Raw genomic sequence first — 20,180 nt, 5'->3', positions numbered from 1 at the left:
TGCATGAGACTGACCCAAAGCAATATAACAAAAGGCTTTGAAACTGAGCTAATACTGAAACCCCATCCCACAGAAAGTAAGGCAGAACTGGTTTAATCTAATCAGGATGACTGTTTTAAAAGAAAAAAGCTCCAGAGAATTTTAATGGGACCCAGAGGCTCATGATATAATACTCAGAATGTCCAAGGTAATTCCAAAATTACTTGGACAGAACCAGGAAAATGTGACCAGTTCTCAAGGGAAAAGACAACAGATGCCAACCCTAAGATAACCAAGATGTTGAAGTTTTCAAAGGCCTTAAAGATCTGTTTCATGAGGTGGTGATAAACACTCTTGAAACAAATGGAAGAAGTGATGTTCTGAACAAAGAGAAAAACCAGGCAGAAATTTTCAAAATGAAAAAATACCTGAAATGAAAGGTCCATTGGGTGGGCTCAGTAGATGTTCTTTAAGTTAAAGGAAAATGATACCACAGGAAAAAAAGGAAGAGGAATGGAAAATACCTAAGTAATAATAAACTACTTTTCTCAAATTCTTAAAACTCTTGAAAGCAAATAAGACATCATTTGTTGGGGTGTTTAATGTTAATGTGGGTGTAATACAAAACAACTAAAAGGGAGAGTAAAGGGACCTATGTGGTTGCAGGGCTACGTTTTCCTTAAAAGTAGCAAAATTATTAACTGCATGGATTGAGAAAAGTTAAGTATTTATATTGTAATTTCCAGAGGAACCATTATTAAATAATAGTACAGGTATAGCCAAAAAGCCAATAAATAAAAATGAAATACTCTAAAGCACTCAGGTTATCAAAATGAGGGCAGGATAATATTGAGGGAAGAGAGGAAGACAAGTGACAAAACATTAAAAGACATAAATCTTACCATATCAAAAACCATACTAAATGTAAATAGTGTGAAGACATAAAAGTCAGTTTTCAATTGGATTTTTTTGAAAGGAAGAGTTAAATATATGTTGCCTAAAACAAACCTATTTTAAATAGACAAGAGTAAAAGGATTGAAAAGAAAAGCTATACAAACACTTTTTTAAAGTAAGAATGGTTTTATTAGTATCAGACAAAGTACACTTCAGGACAAGGGAAATTACATAATAATAAAGGGGTTAATCTTCTAAAAACACATAACAATCTTAAAAGCATATGCGTCTTGTAGCAGACAGACTTTAAGGTGACCTTCATGAATCATATATCCTGATATTCACACATTGTATAAACCCCACATCTTCAGAATGGGTTGAACCTGTAACTTGATTATAACCAACAGAATATGGCAACGTGGTTATGTTACCTTATATGACAAAGGTCATTCCCATTACTATATTGCATTATATAAGACCATTTTGCTAGTAGATTTGCTCTATAGGCCTCCCCATGTTTGAAGAAGCCAACTGCTATGAATCCTAGTGCTGCTAGGAAGTGAATTCTCCAATCAACCTAAATGAGTTTGGAAATGGGTCCCATCTCAGATGAGAACCCAATGCTAGTCAACACCTTGATTGAAACTTTGCAGAAGACCCAGCTAAGCCAGGTGCAGACTCCCAACCCACAGAAAAAGGAAAGGATGGGGTGAGAGGAGAGAGAATATGACTACCTATCCACAAATATCTATCACTGGAGATGGAGAACCACTGGGAAAGTTTTTTTTAAGCTTCAGAAATAAATATGGGTTTGGATTCCAGCTTTACTTACTGTCTTTTTGACTTAACTTCTTAAACTAGCCATGTGTGAAGACTAAAGTGTTGCTTTTCTTGATCATAAAATGGGGAATAATAATCATACCTTTCTGAGATTGTTGGGAGAAATAAAATGAGACGATTCACATAATCCGGGCACTTCACACAGTGCCTAGCACATAATAAGTGTACAGTGCGTGGGGGGGGTCTAGTTATTTTCAATGGTCCTTTTGTGTTTCTGAGAATGATGGTTTTCCTCAAGGATGCCAGGAGGGTTGCTTCTTCCTTCCCCAGTGGTATGGTTTGGCATTCATTCATCCATTTATTCTACCAACATCCATCAGCTTCCACACTCTGCCAGACCTTGGGCCAGAAGACTAATTTCAAGACTTAGAAAAAAATGAACCAATTCCTTGTAAGACACTACCAAAATTCACACAAGAAAAATAGATAACCTGAATTACCCTTTATCTATTTAAAAAATTGAATTCATAGTTAAAAACTCTCCATCAAAGAAATTTTCAAGCACATGTAGCTCATTGGGTGAATTCTGCCAAGTATTTAAGGAAAAATTTATACTAATTCTACACCTATTTTCCAGACTGTAGAAGAAGAAGAGATACTTCTCAGCTCATTTTTTGATGCCAGCATATTTGTACCATAACTAGACCAAAAAAAGTATTAAAAAAAAAGACAATACATTATGACCAAGTGGGTAGATCCAAGGCCAGTTCAAAAGTGGAAAGTCAGTCAATTCACCATATTATCCAAACAAAAAAGGAAAAGTCATGATCACCTCAATATATGCAGAAAAGTCATTGACAAAATTCAACATCCATTCATGATTTAAAAAAAGCAAATGCCCCTCAGCAAACTAGGAATTTATGGGAACTTCCTCATAAAGGGTAAGAGGCATCTTTCAAAAAAAAAAACCTACCAGCAACATCATAGTTATTAGTGAAAGATGGAATGTTTTTCCTTTAAAATGGAGCAAGACAAGGATGTCCACCCTCACCATTTCTATTCATCATTATTCTGGATATCCCAGCCAGCGCAGTAATACAAGAAAAATACATGAGGTATCCAAATTGGAAAACATGGAACAGTATTCACAGAAGACATGATTTCTACATAGAAAATTCCAAGGAATCTACAAAAAAAAATTAGACATGAAAAAGTGAATTTAGCAAAGTCTTGAATTACAAGATGAATATGCAAAAATTGTATTTCTGTATACTACCAATGAACATTTAGAATTCAGAATTTTTTTAAAAACTCCTTTACAATAGCATCAGAAAATTAAATAGGTATTAATCTAACAAAATATGTGCAGGATTTGTATTCTGAAAACTACAAAGCACTGTAAAAGAAATCAAAGACAACCTAAATGAATGAAAGGATATATACTTGTTCTACAACTGGGAGACTTAATATTATCAAAATGTCAGTCCTTTCTGTACTGATCTACAGCTTCAGCAAAAATCCAAATCAAAACCCAGGAGGATTTTTCCATAGATAACAATAAGCTGATTCTAAAACTGATACCAAAAGGCAAAGAAACTAGTCCTAACAATTTTGAAGTGAACAAGGTTGGATTATACCTCCTGATTTCAAAAATTATTGTAAGGCTATAGGAACCAAGATAGCATAGTCCTGGCAAAAGGGTAGGAACATTCATTAGTGGAAATCGATCTATAAAAATAATGGTCAGTTGGTTTTTTACAAAGGTGCAAAGCTATTTAATGAAGAAAGAATGCTCTTCTTTTAACAAATGGTGCTAGAACAGCTACATACCTAAAAGCAGATAAAATGAGCCTTGACCCATACCAAATAAAAATTAATTCCAAATGGGTCATAGACCTATATATAAAGCTATACCACTTCTAGATGAAAAAATGGTAAAAAGAAAAGTCTTTGTGATCGTGGGTTAGGTGAAAAGTTCTCAGATACATCAGAAGTACAATCCATAGAAGCAAAAATTGATCATTGTACTTCATCAAAATTTAAAACTTCTCTGCAAAAGACTGTTAAAAGAATGAAATAAAATAATTGCAAATCACAGAACTGTCAAAATTCAACCATAAGAAAACAGGTATTTTACCCTATTAGATACATGAATGGCAAATAGTGCATGAAAAGATGCACAACGTAATTAATCGTTGGGAGAATACATATTAAAACCATGGAGAGATACCCACACCAAATGTGGGTAAAGATGCATCTAGAATTCTCAGACATTGATGACAGAGGCACAGAAATAAGGACCACTTATAAAAAGAGTGGCAGTTTCTTATCAAGTTAGGCATAACTTATATGACCCAGTAATTTCAGTCCTACATATTTTACCCAACTGAAGACTTATGTTCACACAAAATGTCTATATGAATATTTATATAGCTTAATAATTGCCCCAAACTAGGAACAACCCTAATGCATTTTAATTGGTGGATAGATAAACAAAGTGGTACCTCCATACAGGGAAATACTATTTAACAATGAAAAAAGAATGAGCTAGTAATACAACACTTAAGTGAATCTAGACATTATTTATGATGAGTGAAACAAACCAGCCTCAAAATGTTCCATACTGTTATTCCATTTATGACATTCTGGAAAATATAAGACTATAAGGGATAGAAAACAGGTTAGGGGTTGCCAGAGATTGTGGGTGAGAAGAAGGGTTGATACAAAGGAAGAACATTAGGTCATTTTCTGAAGAGCTTTCTGTATTTTGACTATGTTAATAGTTGTCAAAACTGAGGACTGTACACCAAAAAGAATGAATTTTATTCTGTGTAAATTAAATAAATTTAAGAAAAAGAAATATAGCCCCTATATAAAAGACATACCACACTTGGAATTATTTATTCAATTCACAGCTTCTATACTAAAAGCTCCAAGAGGGCCATACTTTATCCTTACCACTAAGAATTTCTAACCCAAAGATATACAACCACCCAACTTAACTGCTCTGAGATACACGTGAGTGAGCCAGGTCTAACCTCCTCAAGTATTAGAGACCACACAAAGGAGTGGTTCAGCCAGCCACCGCTGATCACCAGTACCGGATGTGCATATGAGGCCAGCCTGGCCCATCCAGTACGGTCAGGCCACCAGCAGGTTACAGTCGTTTGACATGAAGTGCAACTAGCAGAAGAACTGCCCAGCTGAATCCACATCCCTAGTGTATGGTATTGTGAGCAAATACACAGTTGTTGATTTAACTACCCTGTCTTGTGGGTGGTTTGTTCGACAGCATTACATAACTGGCATTACATCAAACATGGAGAGGCAGATTATGTTGGATACCCCCCAAATTCTTTTTTTACTTTAGAGATGTTACAGGAAATTCTTTGGTCTCAGGGGCAGGGTGGAGGGTGGGGTGGGGTTATTAATAGCTATTATCTATTATATTAATAGAAATAGAGATTTCTGTTAGATGATGTTTTCCTGCATAAAACTCCAGGTAATGTACTATACTAGCCATATCTATAGTCATGTGTTCATCCCTTGTGGTTATATTTTAAGAGAGATGTTCAGAAATTATGGTACAGAGAAAGTCAAAGAATGAGAGGGCTGAAGGAACCAACAATTTATAGACAGAAAGACTAAGGGGGGACATTGTGGCTGTTTTTAAATATTTGATGGACTTTGTAAAATCCTGTGTTGTTTCAAATCTAGAAACTGGATTAATATATAGAACTTGAAGGAAGAAATGTTTCAGACTCAATGTGAAGGAAGAATTCTGACCAAAAGTGAACTGTGCTGCTTCAGACAGCCGTGAGGCAGCTCTCATGAGAAATTTTCAAACACACTGAGAAGTCAATCTTAGAGATGTTTTCTGTACTAAGTATGCAAGTGATTGCCATATAGAGTAAGACACTGTACTAGGTAATTTTCTAAAGTTCGTTCTGACTCTGGTGTTTTAATTATTTGGCATCACAAAATTCATAGCCATGTTTTAGCACTTAGACTTTCAAACTTGTGTCCTTCCAGATATTCCCTGATGCAGGCAGCCAAAGTTGTTTTTCCCTCATATTCTGTAGGAACAGTGATTTGTTTGCAAATTGAATCCAAACAAGCTGGAGATATTTTTTTTCTCTCCTTCTTACAGCTTATTAAATGACCATGTGTATGTACCAGGGATTGTTTCAAAGGATGAAGTGAGTCACATCTAGCCTGCCCTGTTCAGCCAAAAACTACTACAGGCAGGGCCAGTTTCATGGTAATGTGAACTGTGCTGTTGCATAGGGGCCCATGCTTGGTTTAATGGTCTGCTATTATTGTTTTGAAACTCTTAAGAATTTATTAATGGGTCCCACAAATTCTGTAGCCAGTCTGGAATAAGATATTTATCTCTAGTTCCTCACTACCCACTCACTCCTTGTTATCTTGCACTGACTTCTGCCTTTATTATTAAGTAAAAACTTTCTCAAGTTCACTGCATAATGCCAATTTCCATAGTCTCTTCTTAATCCTCATCCATTTTCATCTGTCTAAAACATCTGATATTGTTGACAGTGCATTCCTTTAAATTCCTTATTTGGTTTCCATGACTCTATATGAAAATAGTTTTCTTCTTATCTCTTGTTTGATAAAGCCAACTAGAATGATGGAATTAAGTTACTAATCACAATATATGCTTCAGAGTTTTTCTTTGTCTAGAATGAGCCCATACCTTATCCACTAGGATATTTTGGTACTCCCTTATCTTCATAGGGTCAGTGACAAAATGATTCTGAAATGGATAAATTTAAAAGCTGAACTACAGTCCTACATGGTTGGTATTACAAGTCATATATAGGGTTTTTTTTAATTATTGTTTTGTTCTGCTTTCCTTAATGCAGCAATGAAGTGAAGAACATACCAAGGGTTTCATCAGATGAATATATAAATGGTCGTAAATTTCCTCGAGTCTCTGTCACGAAATAATCAATAACGCTGAAAAGGTTTGGGAGTGTTACCTGTATAAGAGAGTTAGAGAAGGCTCAGTGTCACCTGTGTAAAGGTTGAGTAGGAGAAAGCTCAACTGAAATTTAATGGAGATAGCTGTGCATTTCCTGACCTCCAGAAAGTTGTGCAGATACTCCACTTCAGTGGCTCACTGAATGGTTAAAGTTTTACTAATTCATGCGTTTTATTTCTCCTTTATTACCATATCCGATTCCTGGTGGAGGAATCACCCTTTTTCCATAGGATACATTTGGTGGACAATAATTAGGTCCTCTACTCTTCCCCAGTTACTGCATGCAAATGTGACTCAGGTTAGAAAACACTTCCTTTCTGAAATTTGAGCTTGAGGCGAGGAGCAAGGAAGCAGAGCATTCCTAATCAGTTGGTTCTTACTACAACTAACTGCCTCCTAGTCCCTGAAGGTTTTCCAGCCTTCCATTCCTTCTTTGTGCTTCTAATGCTGTTAAATTCATTTCTGTTTGCATTAGGCATGGTTGGTTTCTTCTGTTTGAAACTGAAGACCCATTAAAGCCAGAGGCTTCGACATTTTAATACCTCATTGTAACAGGCTAATTTGCTGGACTTGGAGCCACTGAAACATGTTGCTACCCGCAAGCTAATATTTTTATACAAGTAAAACCAGATTAAACCTGGTCCTTAGTAACCTTGAAGAGGAAACATAATTCACAAAATGACGATCTGGTTGAGGGGTAGGGCTGGGGGAATGTGGAAGGTGAAAATCCAGATCATAAGCTCCCCTTATACTGGAAACTGTAGGACCCATAACAGATAAATGAGCCCCAGTTCACCAGTTGCAGAGGCACTTTCTTCTTCCCTGACCATTGCTTCCAGTCAGTTGGTTATTTGGATTATCTTTCAGCAATCTAGTTTCTTGTTTCCTTCATTAGCATTTTTGAAAAAGCCCAGTTAGATGTAGACATGAGAACTAAGAAGCTCTGGGAAGTGCTTAAGGGCAAAGTGGAACGTATGAATCAGCAGCTGCCCTGCTCTTTGCAAAAGTCACTACTGTGACACCAAGGGTTAAGGTCAAAATATAAGAAATTCAATACAATAGGCCTGGAAAGTAGAGGAACTCTGAGTTCAGTTTTAGAGAAGACCTCATAAATATCTTCAAAACACATTGGTTCCACTTAAATTTAAGTGATACCACTTTCCTGGCCTAGTCTTCCCACCACTGCAGCCAAACATTCACAGAACTGTATTCTCTTTTTTCAGCATCCTGGACCACATGCCACGTAATTCTCATTGGTTGAGATTGGTTTTATACCAGTAAATATCACCTATCCCATCTGGATAATTTGAGGAATTACCTCTCGGTAATGATAAAGATTAAATTAGATGGTATATGTAAAGTACTTAGCTCTGTGCCTAACACAGTACTTAATGGTTATGATATTATACCATTAGCCTGTGATAAGTCAGTTAGGGCAGGAGAGGGGCTGCAGACAAGGACAAAACCCTTTCTTCATTATTATGTTGCTACTAAGGGGGATTTCTGAACTTCTGCATAGTATGTATTAGAGGGAAGGCATTCACAGATTATATTTTACCATTAGAAATAAGCACACTAAAATACTTATAATTGGAGGGTAAAACAGATGCTTAACAAAAAATATTTTTCTTTCCCTGAAACAACTATTTGACAAAGATTGCAGAAGAAGGAAGATGGAAGGAATCATTAGTAGATTATCTTCTACTTTGTCTCATCCACCTGCTCTTGCAGCCCACTTCTCACCTTCAATATCTGCCACCTTCAGGTTTCTTTAAATGGCCAGTTTTCATCAGCAAGTGTTTCTAGCTAAGTAGTTGCTTTTCTACCTTGCTATACAGTCTTTAAGATAGGTTTTGGAGGAAGCAGGAAAAAATTCATCAGCAACAAGAAAATAACTACTTACCGGTTTTTCCAGTTCAATAGTATAGTTTTTTCCAATACTCATTACTTTGTAGTGCTTGATTCTTGGCATGCTAAAATGAAAAAAAATATATGATTACTCTCCATTTGAGAATATATTGGGTATACAAAATAAAATGAGTATAAAATATCACCTGAGTAGTAAAACTTATGTTTCTATGACTTCAGTTTGGAAAAAAATGTGTTCTTTTTTTTGTATTTTACATAGTTTTCTATATCTCTTTCTGGGGGATTACACACTATGAATATAGGAACCCTAGGTCATTGAGTGGGTAAGAAAGAGTAACTGAGGAAAAAAATTCAAGAACTGAAAATCTTTCAGGCAGAAATTATTTTTTTAAATATCAATAATTTACAAATTAGACAAAATTATAAAATCCTATGTGGGTATATACAAATCAAACCTATATTTTCTATATTAATAAAGAAGGAGATAGAGTTACTGAAAGCAAATTACTTTCTACCCCACTCATCACTATTCCAATCAGAAAACCTTCAATTCTTTCTTCTGGTTATATACAATCTTGGATATCTGCTAATCTCAGGGCTGATTTGGAGATATGGACATGCTAGATGATAGGTACTATATAAGAATATGTTGGTAAGAATGGAAGTACAGTAGATGAATCTTATTGTCTTTCTCTTCTAAAGTCACAAAGCACTCTAAATTACCACCCTAATACACAGTATTTTACTGACTAGAACTGTTTAAGATTAAGAAGCACATTCTATTCACCTTTGTATTCCAGCATTAAGCACACAATAAATACTCATGAATCTGTATTTTAATATATTATGAGTCCATTTCATAGTGCTATTTGCTAGAACTAAGAGCAGAAGTCAGTATGTTGACTTTGGATTCTCTTGATTCATATGGAAACAGTTTCAGGACCAAGAATTTTTCTAATGATGAGAAGCTAAGAACACATCACTTTGCTGTTTGCTTGAAGACAAACTAATTCAACATATGACCAATTCACAGAAGCAATCTAAATTTTTCTATCAGGTTTGTCTACAGGATGTCCCACTTTCTTGATCTCTCCTCTCCATTTCCGGACCACATTCCTCTAGGACTGAACATTCTATTCAAGGGACTCTCCTCCTCCAAACCTTTTCTTAATTGGATATTACTATTACTTTGGAAAACAGCTGATCATTTTACTCCAGTGGCTTACTCTAGGGCTTTACTTTGAAAACAGGATAAAACCTAAACAAAGAATCAAAAAAAAAGAAAGTATTCCTTCATGCTGAATCTTTGAGAATCAGGTTACATTTTTGGGCAGAGAAAGTCTTAGAAGAACCTTCCTTTGTGGTGGTTAGCTCTAACTTTATCTTTAACCCTAACATGAAAATAACTTTACAGTCATATAGTTACTTTTGAAAATACACTAATTCCAATTAGAATTCCTGTATTCTTATAAAATAAGTGATAGGTTCAAATTCTGGTTCTGTTGGAGTGAGCTCTCTGAGACTTCATTTCTTCACCTATAAAATAGAGATGGAGATGGTAATGTCTTTACTCCAGCATTGTCATGAATTAATGTTTGAAAAGTCCCTAGTACCATATCTGGCACATTTAGATACTCTGTAAATTATAATTATTTTTTACTACTTTTTAAATGTATTACTTTAACTTAGTAGTTCTCTAAGTCTCATCTTCTTCATTTGTAAAACATGGAAAATGCTGTCTGTCCCAGTTTTTAGTGTGCCTGAAGGAAATGTTTGTCAAGCTCTCAAGACAGCACCCGCAAATGGTACCCTGTAAGCAGGGACATGATTGCTGTTGTTAATAATAGCTATAAACATTATTACCATTCATGATGAAGCTGTGAGAGGAAAAGCAGCAAAGATTAACAGGATCTCTTGAAATTTTTGACTAATTGGACTATCTTCTGTAGAAAGTAAGGTAGAAAAAAAAATTCCATTGAAGTCACTTAGGTTTTGACTCTCATTTTAAACCTTTGTTTTTCTTTCATATTTTGTTTTGTTTTTCCAAAGAAATAGGAAAAAAATGAGGTTGATAAAATTTACTATGTGGAGGTTTCCTGACTATGACCTCAAAAGAGACATAACCTGTCTTTAAAGAAAATGAAAGGCCTTAAAAGTGGTTATAAATACTTATTCTTAGCTTAAATTCATTCCTTTTTTTGCAAAGGAATGAATTTGGGGTAAATATGTCCTACTGCTTCCTTGGCTAATGGCTTTCCAAAGTGTTTATACTACTAGCTTGCCATGTAGTCATAATAGTTTTAAGACAACAAAATCAAACCACAAAGTCTGTTGTAAGAATGGCTTTATGTCTTATGAATTCACACACCACTGAGCTGTTAAAGGTGGATAATATTTTACATCAAGAGAAGAGTCACCTGATAATTTGGCTTTGAATGACTTGCTGAGAATTAGTCTTCCCTCCCACTGCTGATTTGTTAATGGATGGAGATAATTTTATTTTCACTGCTTTGTAAACCAACTTGTCCTTTCAGCTAGTGTTTTACCAGATACAGTTATGTAAACTCACATGGCTGAACATTTCTCCTACAGCCTGTAAGAGAATGAATTGGTTTTGTCAGTTGCTTCCTGACGGTCTAGATTTCTGCCAAAACCTCTACATTAAGCTTTATATCCAATAAGCTAAAATTCTTCTATTCTCTACAATTGCTATCTTTTAAAATTAAGTGATCTGTTTAACAGAAGATATTAAATTCAGGCATTCTAAAAGACTTGTTTGGAGGCATTAAAGAACAAATATAATGATATTTAACATCATAGATGTCTCCTGCTTGTAAAGAACATTTATGCAGTAAGTAACAGTTAAAATTTTTCTTAGCCACCTCCAGGTATAAACTATGACCCAGAGCCTAAACAAGCATATACTGACTCCAGTGTTAGAATACTCTAGTTTGACCATTCACTCCTTACTTTTAAAATAGGAACTTTTTTGGGGGGCAGGGGGTGGGGAGGATGATGATTAGTTCTATGGAATGTGTAAGCCTTAATGATCATCAGCTGTACGAAAGCATGAGCATATAGAAATTATTTATATAATTTCTATATGAATTCATACTTGGAGTTTATTAAAATCAGAATTATGTAACTCCTTTGCCAGACTCTTATGAGTTTACATATAGATTAAATACAATACAAATGTAAGTAAAAATTGTGATGGTTAAGTTCATATCCTAAATACAGAAACTCATTGCATTTGGTCACAAACCACATCTACAACAGAAAATGGTGTTATTTTTGATAGCTCACTGAAACAGAAAATGCAATGCAAATATTGGGTTAATTTAAACAACCTTAAAAGAGATCAGGCTGCTATTGTGCAGGAAGTATATAGTCTTTAAAGAGCCTTTAGGTCTTGGGATTTTGTTCATTTCATGCAGAATAGTAACACAGAATTCATATGCAAATGGATCAAACCCTCACTCCATCCAAGAAAAGAATAAGAAGGAAAAATGTTAATCACTCTTTTTGTGATCTAAGTTAGCTTTCAAGCAGATTAAATGTTTTTTAAATCTGTGAAATAAATTTTAATCCCATTTTCTTTTTTAGACTGGAAGAAAACAGTTAAAGACAGTCTGTACTTTGTGTGATACTCAATACCCTGAAAAGGACAAGCTCTTTGACCAAGATACAGTCAGCAGAAAAATTCACTTTTCTCCAAGGACTTCTAAGCTCACTGATATTTAGTAGCAGTCATAACATTTATTTCTTCTGGATTTATTTCAAGATAGCCAATTAAATTTTAAATCAAATAAGATAAAACTGAACAATCTATTATATTCTACCATATTCGTTGAAAATCTATTAACTCCAAATGTTAGCCTATAATGAACTGAAAAATACTGAAACTACAAGAAGGTTAAATTGACATAGACATTCATTATAGAAACACACACACACACAGGTTCTCTTACTTCACACACAGAACTAAGGTCTAATATATCTAACATTCTTGCCTCTATTCAGTGCACAGGGCTAGTATATAAAAACAGTCTGTTTATATGGAGTAATTGGCAAGTGAATTTATCTCATTGGGCCATGGCTCATATTAGCTCTGCATAAGCCATAATGCCATTATTTTTATTTTGTTCTGTGATTATTTTCTTTTTACTGCCTTTATTCATTGTCAGTGTCTTTATATACTTAATCTATTTAGAATGATTGATATTTATGGTGGATTGGTAGATTTATTCACTGGTAGAGACGTTATAGCTAAAATAAATAGACTATTATCCCCCAAAAGAATGACAAATTCAAGAATCAAAGTTCTCTTTTTGCTTTTATATGAAAGATGATCATATATTGTTTCATTTAGTATAAAAATATCTATATCTTTATTATCAGTTGTGAAAGTGTTAACTAAGCCAGAATCCCTATTGAAATACAAGTTTTCATACACACTAAGAACTGGAGGGGACCTTAAAAGACCCAACTACCCTAGTTACACAGAAAAGTCAACTTCTGCATGTGTTATACTGACTTTATTAAAGGTAAACCATCTTATAAGAAAGAATGTATTAACCTTGATGAGAGGCTGCTAAGTGATAGATAAATTAGATTATGTCACTTCTTTTCTGTTCATCACAATCCAATGGCCTTTCACATCATTCAGAGTATAACCCTTGTCCCTATAATGGGACCTCTGGGAAAATGATATGCACTTGCTGCCTGGAATGGTCTTGTCTCAAATACTGACATGGCTCAAAATGGCCATCCTGCCCAAAGCAATATACAGATTTGATGCAATCCCTATCAAACTACCAACAACATTCTTCAATGACCTGGAACAAATAGTTCAAAAATTCATATGGAAACAACAAAGACCCCAAATAGCCAAAGCAATCCTGAGAAAGAAGAATAAAGTGGGTGAGGATCTCACTCCCCAACTTCAAGCTCTACTACAAAGCCATAGCAATCAAGACAATTCGGTACTGGCACAAGAACAGAGCCACAGACCAGTGGAACAGATTAGAGACTCCAGACATTAACCCAAACATATATGGTCAATTAATATTCGATAAAGGAGCCATGGACATACAATAGGGAAATGACAGTCTCTTCAACAGATGGTGCTAGCAAAACTGGACAGCTACATGTAAGAGAATGAAAGTGGACCACTGTCTAGCCCCATACACAAAAGTAAATTCGAAATGAATCAAAGATCTGAATGTAAGTCCTGAAACCATAAAACTCTTAGAAAAAAACATAGGTAAAAATCTCTTGGACATAGACATTAGCAACTTCTTCATGAACATATCTCCCCAGGCAAGGAAAACAAAAGCAAAAATGAACAAATGGGACTATATCAAGCTGAAAAGCTTCTGTACAGCAAAGGACACAATCAATAAAACAAAAAGGAATCCTACAGTATGGGAGAATATATTCGTAAATGACAGATCCGATAAAGGCTTGACATCCAAAATATATAAAGAGCTCACGCACCTGAACAAACAAAAAGCAAATAATCCAATTAAAAAATGGGCAGAGGAGCTGAACAGTTCTCCAAAGAAGAAATTCAGATGGCCAACAGACACATGAAAAGATGCTCCACATTGCTAGTTATCAGAGAAATGAAAATTAAAACCACAATGAGATATCACCTCACACCAGTAAGGATGGCTACCATCCAAAAGACAAACAACAACATATGTTGGCGAGGTTGTGGAGAAAGGGGAACCCTCCTACACTGCTGGTGGGAATGTAAATTAGTTCAACCATTGTGGAAAGCAGTATGGAGGTTTCTCAAAATGCTCAAAGTAGACATACCATTTGACCCAGGAATTCCACTTCTAGGAATTTACCCTAAGAATGTAGCACTCCAGTTTGAAAAAGACAGATGCACCCCTATGTTTATCACAGCACTATTTACAATAGCCAAGAATTGGAAGCAACCTAAGTGTCCATCAGTGGATGAATGGATAAAGAAGATGTGGTACATATACACAATGGAATATTATTCAGCCGTAAGAAGAAAACAAATCCTACCATTTGCAACAACATGAATGGAGCTAGAGGGTATTATGCTCAGTGAAATAAGCCAAGTGGAGAAAGACAAATACCAAATGATTTCACTCATATGTGGAGTATAAGGACAAAGGAAAAAGTGAAGGAACAAAACAGCAGCAGAATCACAGAACCCAAGAATGGACTAACAGTTACCAAAGGGAAAGAGACAGGGGAGAATGGGAGGGTAGGGAGGGATAAGGGCAGCAAAGAAGGAAGGGGGTATTGTGATTAGCATGTATAATGTGGGGGGAGGCATGGGGAGGGCTGTGCAACACAGAGAAGACAAGTAGTGATTCTACAGCATCTTACTATGCTGATGGACAGTGACTGTAATGGGGTTTATAGGGGGGACTTGGGGTATGGGAGAGTCTAGTAAACATAATGTTCTTCATGTAATTGTAGATTAATGATAACAAAATTTTAAAAAAAGATAAAAAATAATATAATATTATTAAAAAAAATACTGACATGGCTTATTTGCTCATTTCCTTCAGGTCTGTGCTTGAATGTCAGCTAATAAAATAGGCCTTCCCTGACTATTCTGTATTAAAACATTAGCAACCAGAAAAATCTCTCAATATCACCTCTGGAAGCTCCCACCTCCCTCATCCCACTTTGTTTTACTTCCATAGACATTATTACCATATATAGGATATTTTTAATTATGTACTTATTTATAGCTGTTTCTCCTTACAAGTACGTAAACTCCTTAAACCAGAGATGTTGTTTTGTTCATTGCTGTATCCTCAGTACCCAGAATATTATTTGACCCATAGTAGTTGCTCAATAAGTATTTGTTGAAATGAATGAATGCATGAATAGAACTATATCCAGGACTAGAGTAATTTGCTCATTCTTCTTCCCTACTGTAGATAATAGCCTTGGTTCAGTCTTTAGCATTGCTTATATAACATTCCCTCCCTATGTTTGTGTTCATGTTTTTAGCCCCATAGCAGGTACCGATACAAACTTTTGTGACTTTGCTTTTTGAAGTGATATATAGTGCTTTTAACAATCCATACTTTTTCAAATTAAACATACTCTATCTCTTGCCGGATAGTGATGGAGTAGTTCCTACTGTCACTGCCAGGCCTCAGGATCATATTTCCCATGGAAGGGTTCTTCTCAAGCATCTCAGTTGCTTCTTTCCGGGACACTGTGTAAAAACATCTACGGAGGTGAGATTAAAAAACAGAAATGTTTTAACTGATAAAGATCACTGCTTTTATTTATCTTTTTTTTGATTAAGCTATCATTGATATATAGTCTTATGAAGGTTTCACATGAGCAACATTATGGTTACTACAATTGCCCCTATTATTAAGTCCCCACCACATACCCCATCATAGTCACTGTCCATCCACATAATAAGATTCTGTAGAGTCACTACTTGTCTTCTCTGTGCTATACTTCATTCCTCGTGCTTCTGCTATATAATGTGTGCTAATCATAATACCCCTTAATCCCCTTCTCCCTCCCTTCCCGCCAACCCTCCCCAACCCCTTTTCCTTTGGTAACTGCTAGTCCCTTTTTGGGTTCTGAAGATCACTACTTTTAAAAAATACTGCTGAAATGACTCTAACAGCTGCAGTTAATAACATTTCTTAAAATTTCCAGTTTTATTACTGTAATTTCTATGATATAATTACAATTACTATTATTATAAGCCTATGCCACTATGAATATGCTTATGCTCAATAAGGCTCTCCTTCCCTCATTCCTCCAAAGCCTCTTTCTTTGACCAAAGAGGACCTGAAAATTTATCTATTAATCAGTTCTATTGCATAGTAGAATATCTGTATTCTTTATCTATAATCAGATCTACTAAAACCTAAGATAAGAATTAACAATGTACCCCAAGTTCCATTTTATAACCAGCTCTTGGATAAATAATGTTTGCTGGTGGTTTCTTTTCAGGGATATAAAACATCTCTATACATGCCTTTCTTGTATAGTTTCTGTTTTAAGTAACTGATATTTAAAGGTATGTCTGAATTCACTCCTTTTGGTATAATATAATATGGCTTCCTAATGGCATTAGTGGTATTTTTATATGTACAGTTTTTAAGAAAGCACTTCTCTTTTCTATAGGAATGGTGTAGAAAATAAAAAGTTTATTTTTCAACAGAAAAAAATATCTGGCAGGATGTGCAGTACACCAAAATGTTAACAGAAAATCTCAGTGGTGGGACAAGGAATTCTTTTAATCTTTTTATTTATCTATAATAAACATACATTACTTTTTATTGAGGGAAAAAAAGCAATGTATATGACATTTAACCTACCAATTCATCTGTTGTCACTGGTTTCAGCTAAGAGTTGGCAGGTTTCAGCAATTGCAGTACAGAAAGAATATGCATCAGAACATGATGTCAGTGATGGTACCAGTACAAGTTTCATTGACCAGAAGAACAAGATTCCAGGAGGGAAAGGCTCACAATCTTAGTTACACTTTTCAACAATGTAAGAGTGAAAAATAAATGTAAAGTGTTGCTGACTTGAGCATGTTCGGTGCCTTTACATTTTCTCAACAGCACTTATCACACTTTACACAGGGCTTCTTCAAAATACAAGATGAGTGACTACTCATTGATGGACTGTACAACTGAATAGGACATTCGGGTATTTTAAATTCTTTGGTATAACTTTCTGTAGAAAATCAGTCAATCAGAGTTGCAGTGTAGAAAAAAAACATCTTTTCCTTCTTTCTACATAGCAGTTTTTATTTTGGTTTGAGCTTTGGAAAGAATAGTATTTGATCTAAATGTGTAGGTGGAAGGGGATTTCCTGCATGGTAAGAGGGTTGGTTCAAATCTGTATTTTGCATTTTGTTGATCGTGACATAGAAGAGGAAATGTGGCGTGTACTCAGAGATAGGTTGTATATCTACAAGACAGCTTATTGTCCCTGGTTTAATCAGGTCACTGAATAACTAGCTTTGATAATTTTGCTATGAATATTAACGATCTAATAAATAAACGAGTTCACAGTGTACTTACACTGGCATAGGGTTCAGTACATCCACATAATCTTCAATTGGTTCCTTCTCTTTTTCCATAGATGAACTCAGCATCTGCTCTGTTTCAGTCCTCCTTTTCTTTTCTCTCTCTAGGATTTCATGCAGTCTGATTACTTGTCCAGGAAGGAGTGACACATGTTGGGGAACTGACAGCTGAAACCAATTAAAGTGGTAGGCAACGGGAAAGCAGAATAATGAATTGATTTTTAGCAAAGATGAGCCTGTTCTGGTCTTAAGGAGCTGCAGTTACAGGGCAGAGATGGACGGGTAGAATCATGAATAGAGGGCCTTGGTGTCTTAGAACTTCCTCTATACCAAGTAGAACCTGCAAGGGTGCCCAATCTTCCAAGAAGTGTTCCTTTAATCTGGCCCCAAAGTATACCCACCGTAACCTACAAGCTAATTCAAGTAACAACAAACCTCTCATTTTTCATTCTGAGCTTGCTAGTTCTCACTGCCAGGAAGTCCCAAAGCACGTGCAAAGCACCTAGTTTCCCCACAGCTAATCTGGACAAAGCTCCACCAGCCATATGGCAACATGGTGTTGAGATAGTTCATTTGATGACTGAGAATCAGCAATCGGAGACCCATATTTTGGTGTGTTTGTGTGTATATTTCAAACTTTCATTCACACTTTAGGATTATAATACTGCTCTACTTAATTAGGGTTTTTTTTAACCTTTTCTAGAGATGTGTTTTGGATTGAGTCATCTATATCCTCCTGATCTTTATTTATAGTGTTGATTTAGACCTGATTTAGATGTATTTATGTTATCTTATTAATTCCTATTACTGTTTATATTTTACAATAGATATGTAAGTATACATTTATGAAATTTGAAATAACATACTAATAAGGGTACATAATCAAAAAGATTTAGAGACTGTTCTTCTGGATAACTAAGCTCACTAATAATCAGCAAAACTATTTCCTATATGCCATTTCAGAAAAAATAATTGAGTAAGGAAAAACTAATGAAACAGCTACTGCTTTTTAATTGCCTATTATGTCCCAAGCATGGTGCTACTGTAAATCCTCATAGCGATGCTACACGATAGGTATTGTTACCCCTGATTTATAAAAGAAAAAAACAGGCTCTGAAAGAGTAAGTAACTTTAGTCCAGGGTCACATAGCTAGAAAGTTGTGGAACCAGGACTCAAAGTCCAGTTTTTTAAATTCAAAAACAACATCTCTGCTCTTTCAACTACACTCTGTGTTTCTCAAACTTCTGCTGAAGTCTAGCATGGTATGAATGTACATACAGTGTGATCTGGGAACATCGTTCAAAAACAACTTATAGAGCACAAAATTTGAGGCAATTTGTCCTCTTGGAAATTCACAAGAATTTTATTGCACATCCTGTAATATGCCTATACATGTTTTAATATAAAAATGATGTGTTTTGTCCTTACCTCAAGGAAGAAACTAATAACAATTTTTTGGGAAGCCAAAATATCGAGGTATAATTAGTGTACCAGGAAGATACATGCCAAAGTTTTCCCAGTGGTTATTGTACTCCTTGACACCTCTTCACATACGCTGGGGATATTTGTCTCTCAATGTAAGAAGTGCCAGACTACACAATGACGCCTTTCCACAACAGAGGGAGAGAATGCAATTCCCCAGAGTTCCTTTCTCCTGCCAAGTTAATATGTCTCTTACTTATTTAACTGGGCCACTTTTCCAGCACCCCCTGATTTCCGTACATGGTAGTTGAACCTCCACCTTTTACCTGTTGTTGGCTGAGATAAAGAATGGGCATCCGTCATCTCAGTAAAGTGCAGAGCTTATTTTGTGTGATGGCAAAGCATTTACTTATGAACTAGCTTTGGACAGGGTCTGTATTTAACTAACCCTAATAAGCAGAAAATTTTCTTATCCTCTGAAAGTATTAGAGAGCATAGTGCTCTTTTGGGGGCTAGTTATTAAATACCTAACATTTCTAAGACAGTTGCTAAAGTGGCTTTATTTAAAATAATGGTAGTTATCTTTGCTGCAACAGATAACTATAAGCAGTGGATCATACTATTTGTCATGATATAATGTCACAGATTTGAACAAGTAAGCATCCATTCATCTTAATACTCTTTAAACAAATATTTACAGGTGGCTTTTAATTTTGATGGGCTCCCCATCAAATGAATTGTTATATTCTCTTTGTTATTCATAAAATCCATCTCAGTTAGTATTTTATAAATAAGTATTAAAAGAATAAGAAAAGAATTGGAAAGTATTTTAGAAGATGCTATACGAGCTACAAATATTAGAATATATAAAAGGAACATGTGTCAAAGGGTAAGACCAAAAAGTAGATGTCCTGGACCACCTGTCATTCTCTAGCTAGCACACTGCCCTGTTTATTTTCTTCATAACAATTACCACAATTTTCAATTATCTTATTTAATTACTCATTTTCTTTCTTCCTCTCCATTCACTCAACAAAAACATAAATTCCATGAGTAAGTGAAAGGATTCATATCTGTCCTTTTCAATTGCTGTATCTTCAGTCCCCTTTCACACTGTATGGTTCATCGTATATGTTCAGTAAATTTTTGTTGAGTGTATCAATCA

At 35.3% G+C, this 20,180-nt stretch overlaps 1 protein-coding gene across 3 annotated transcripts in view; it reads right to left on the bottom strand.

Annotated features, from left to right (window-relative positions):
* Positions 1-1,040: 1,040 nt before the first annotated feature.
* Positions 1,041-20,180, bottom strand: part of STAP1 (signal transducing adaptor family member 1) — a 32,769-nt gene continuing 13,629 nt past the window's right edge. For 2 of the 3 annotated variants that reach the window (XM_036918152.2, XM_036918151.2), the window contains 5 exons: positions 17,588-17,760; positions 15,630-15,758; positions 8,560-8,629; positions 6,558-6,654; positions 1,041-2,840 (listed from right to left, as the gene is read on the bottom strand). In XM_036918152.2, the coding sequence (XP_036774047.1) occupies positions 2,818-2,840; positions 6,558-6,654; positions 8,560-8,629; positions 15,630-15,758; positions 17,588-17,760 (492 nt within the window). In that variant the 3' untranslated portion in view covers positions 1,041-2,817. The remainder of the gene's footprint in view (positions 2,841-6,557; positions 6,655-8,559; positions 8,630-15,629; positions 15,759-17,587; positions 17,761-20,180) is intronic. The other variant, XM_057502282.1, reaches the window with a different exon arrangement.

Source organism: Manis pentadactyla, chromosome 5 (assembly GCF_030020395.1).
Source record: "Manis pentadactyla isolate mManPen7 chromosome 5, mManPen7.hap1, whole genome shotgun sequence".
Classification (NCBI taxonomy): domain Eukaryota; kingdom Metazoa; phylum Chordata; class Mammalia; order Pholidota; family Manidae; genus Manis; species Manis pentadactyla.
This window is presented reverse-complemented; position numbering and strand designations above follow the sequence as displayed.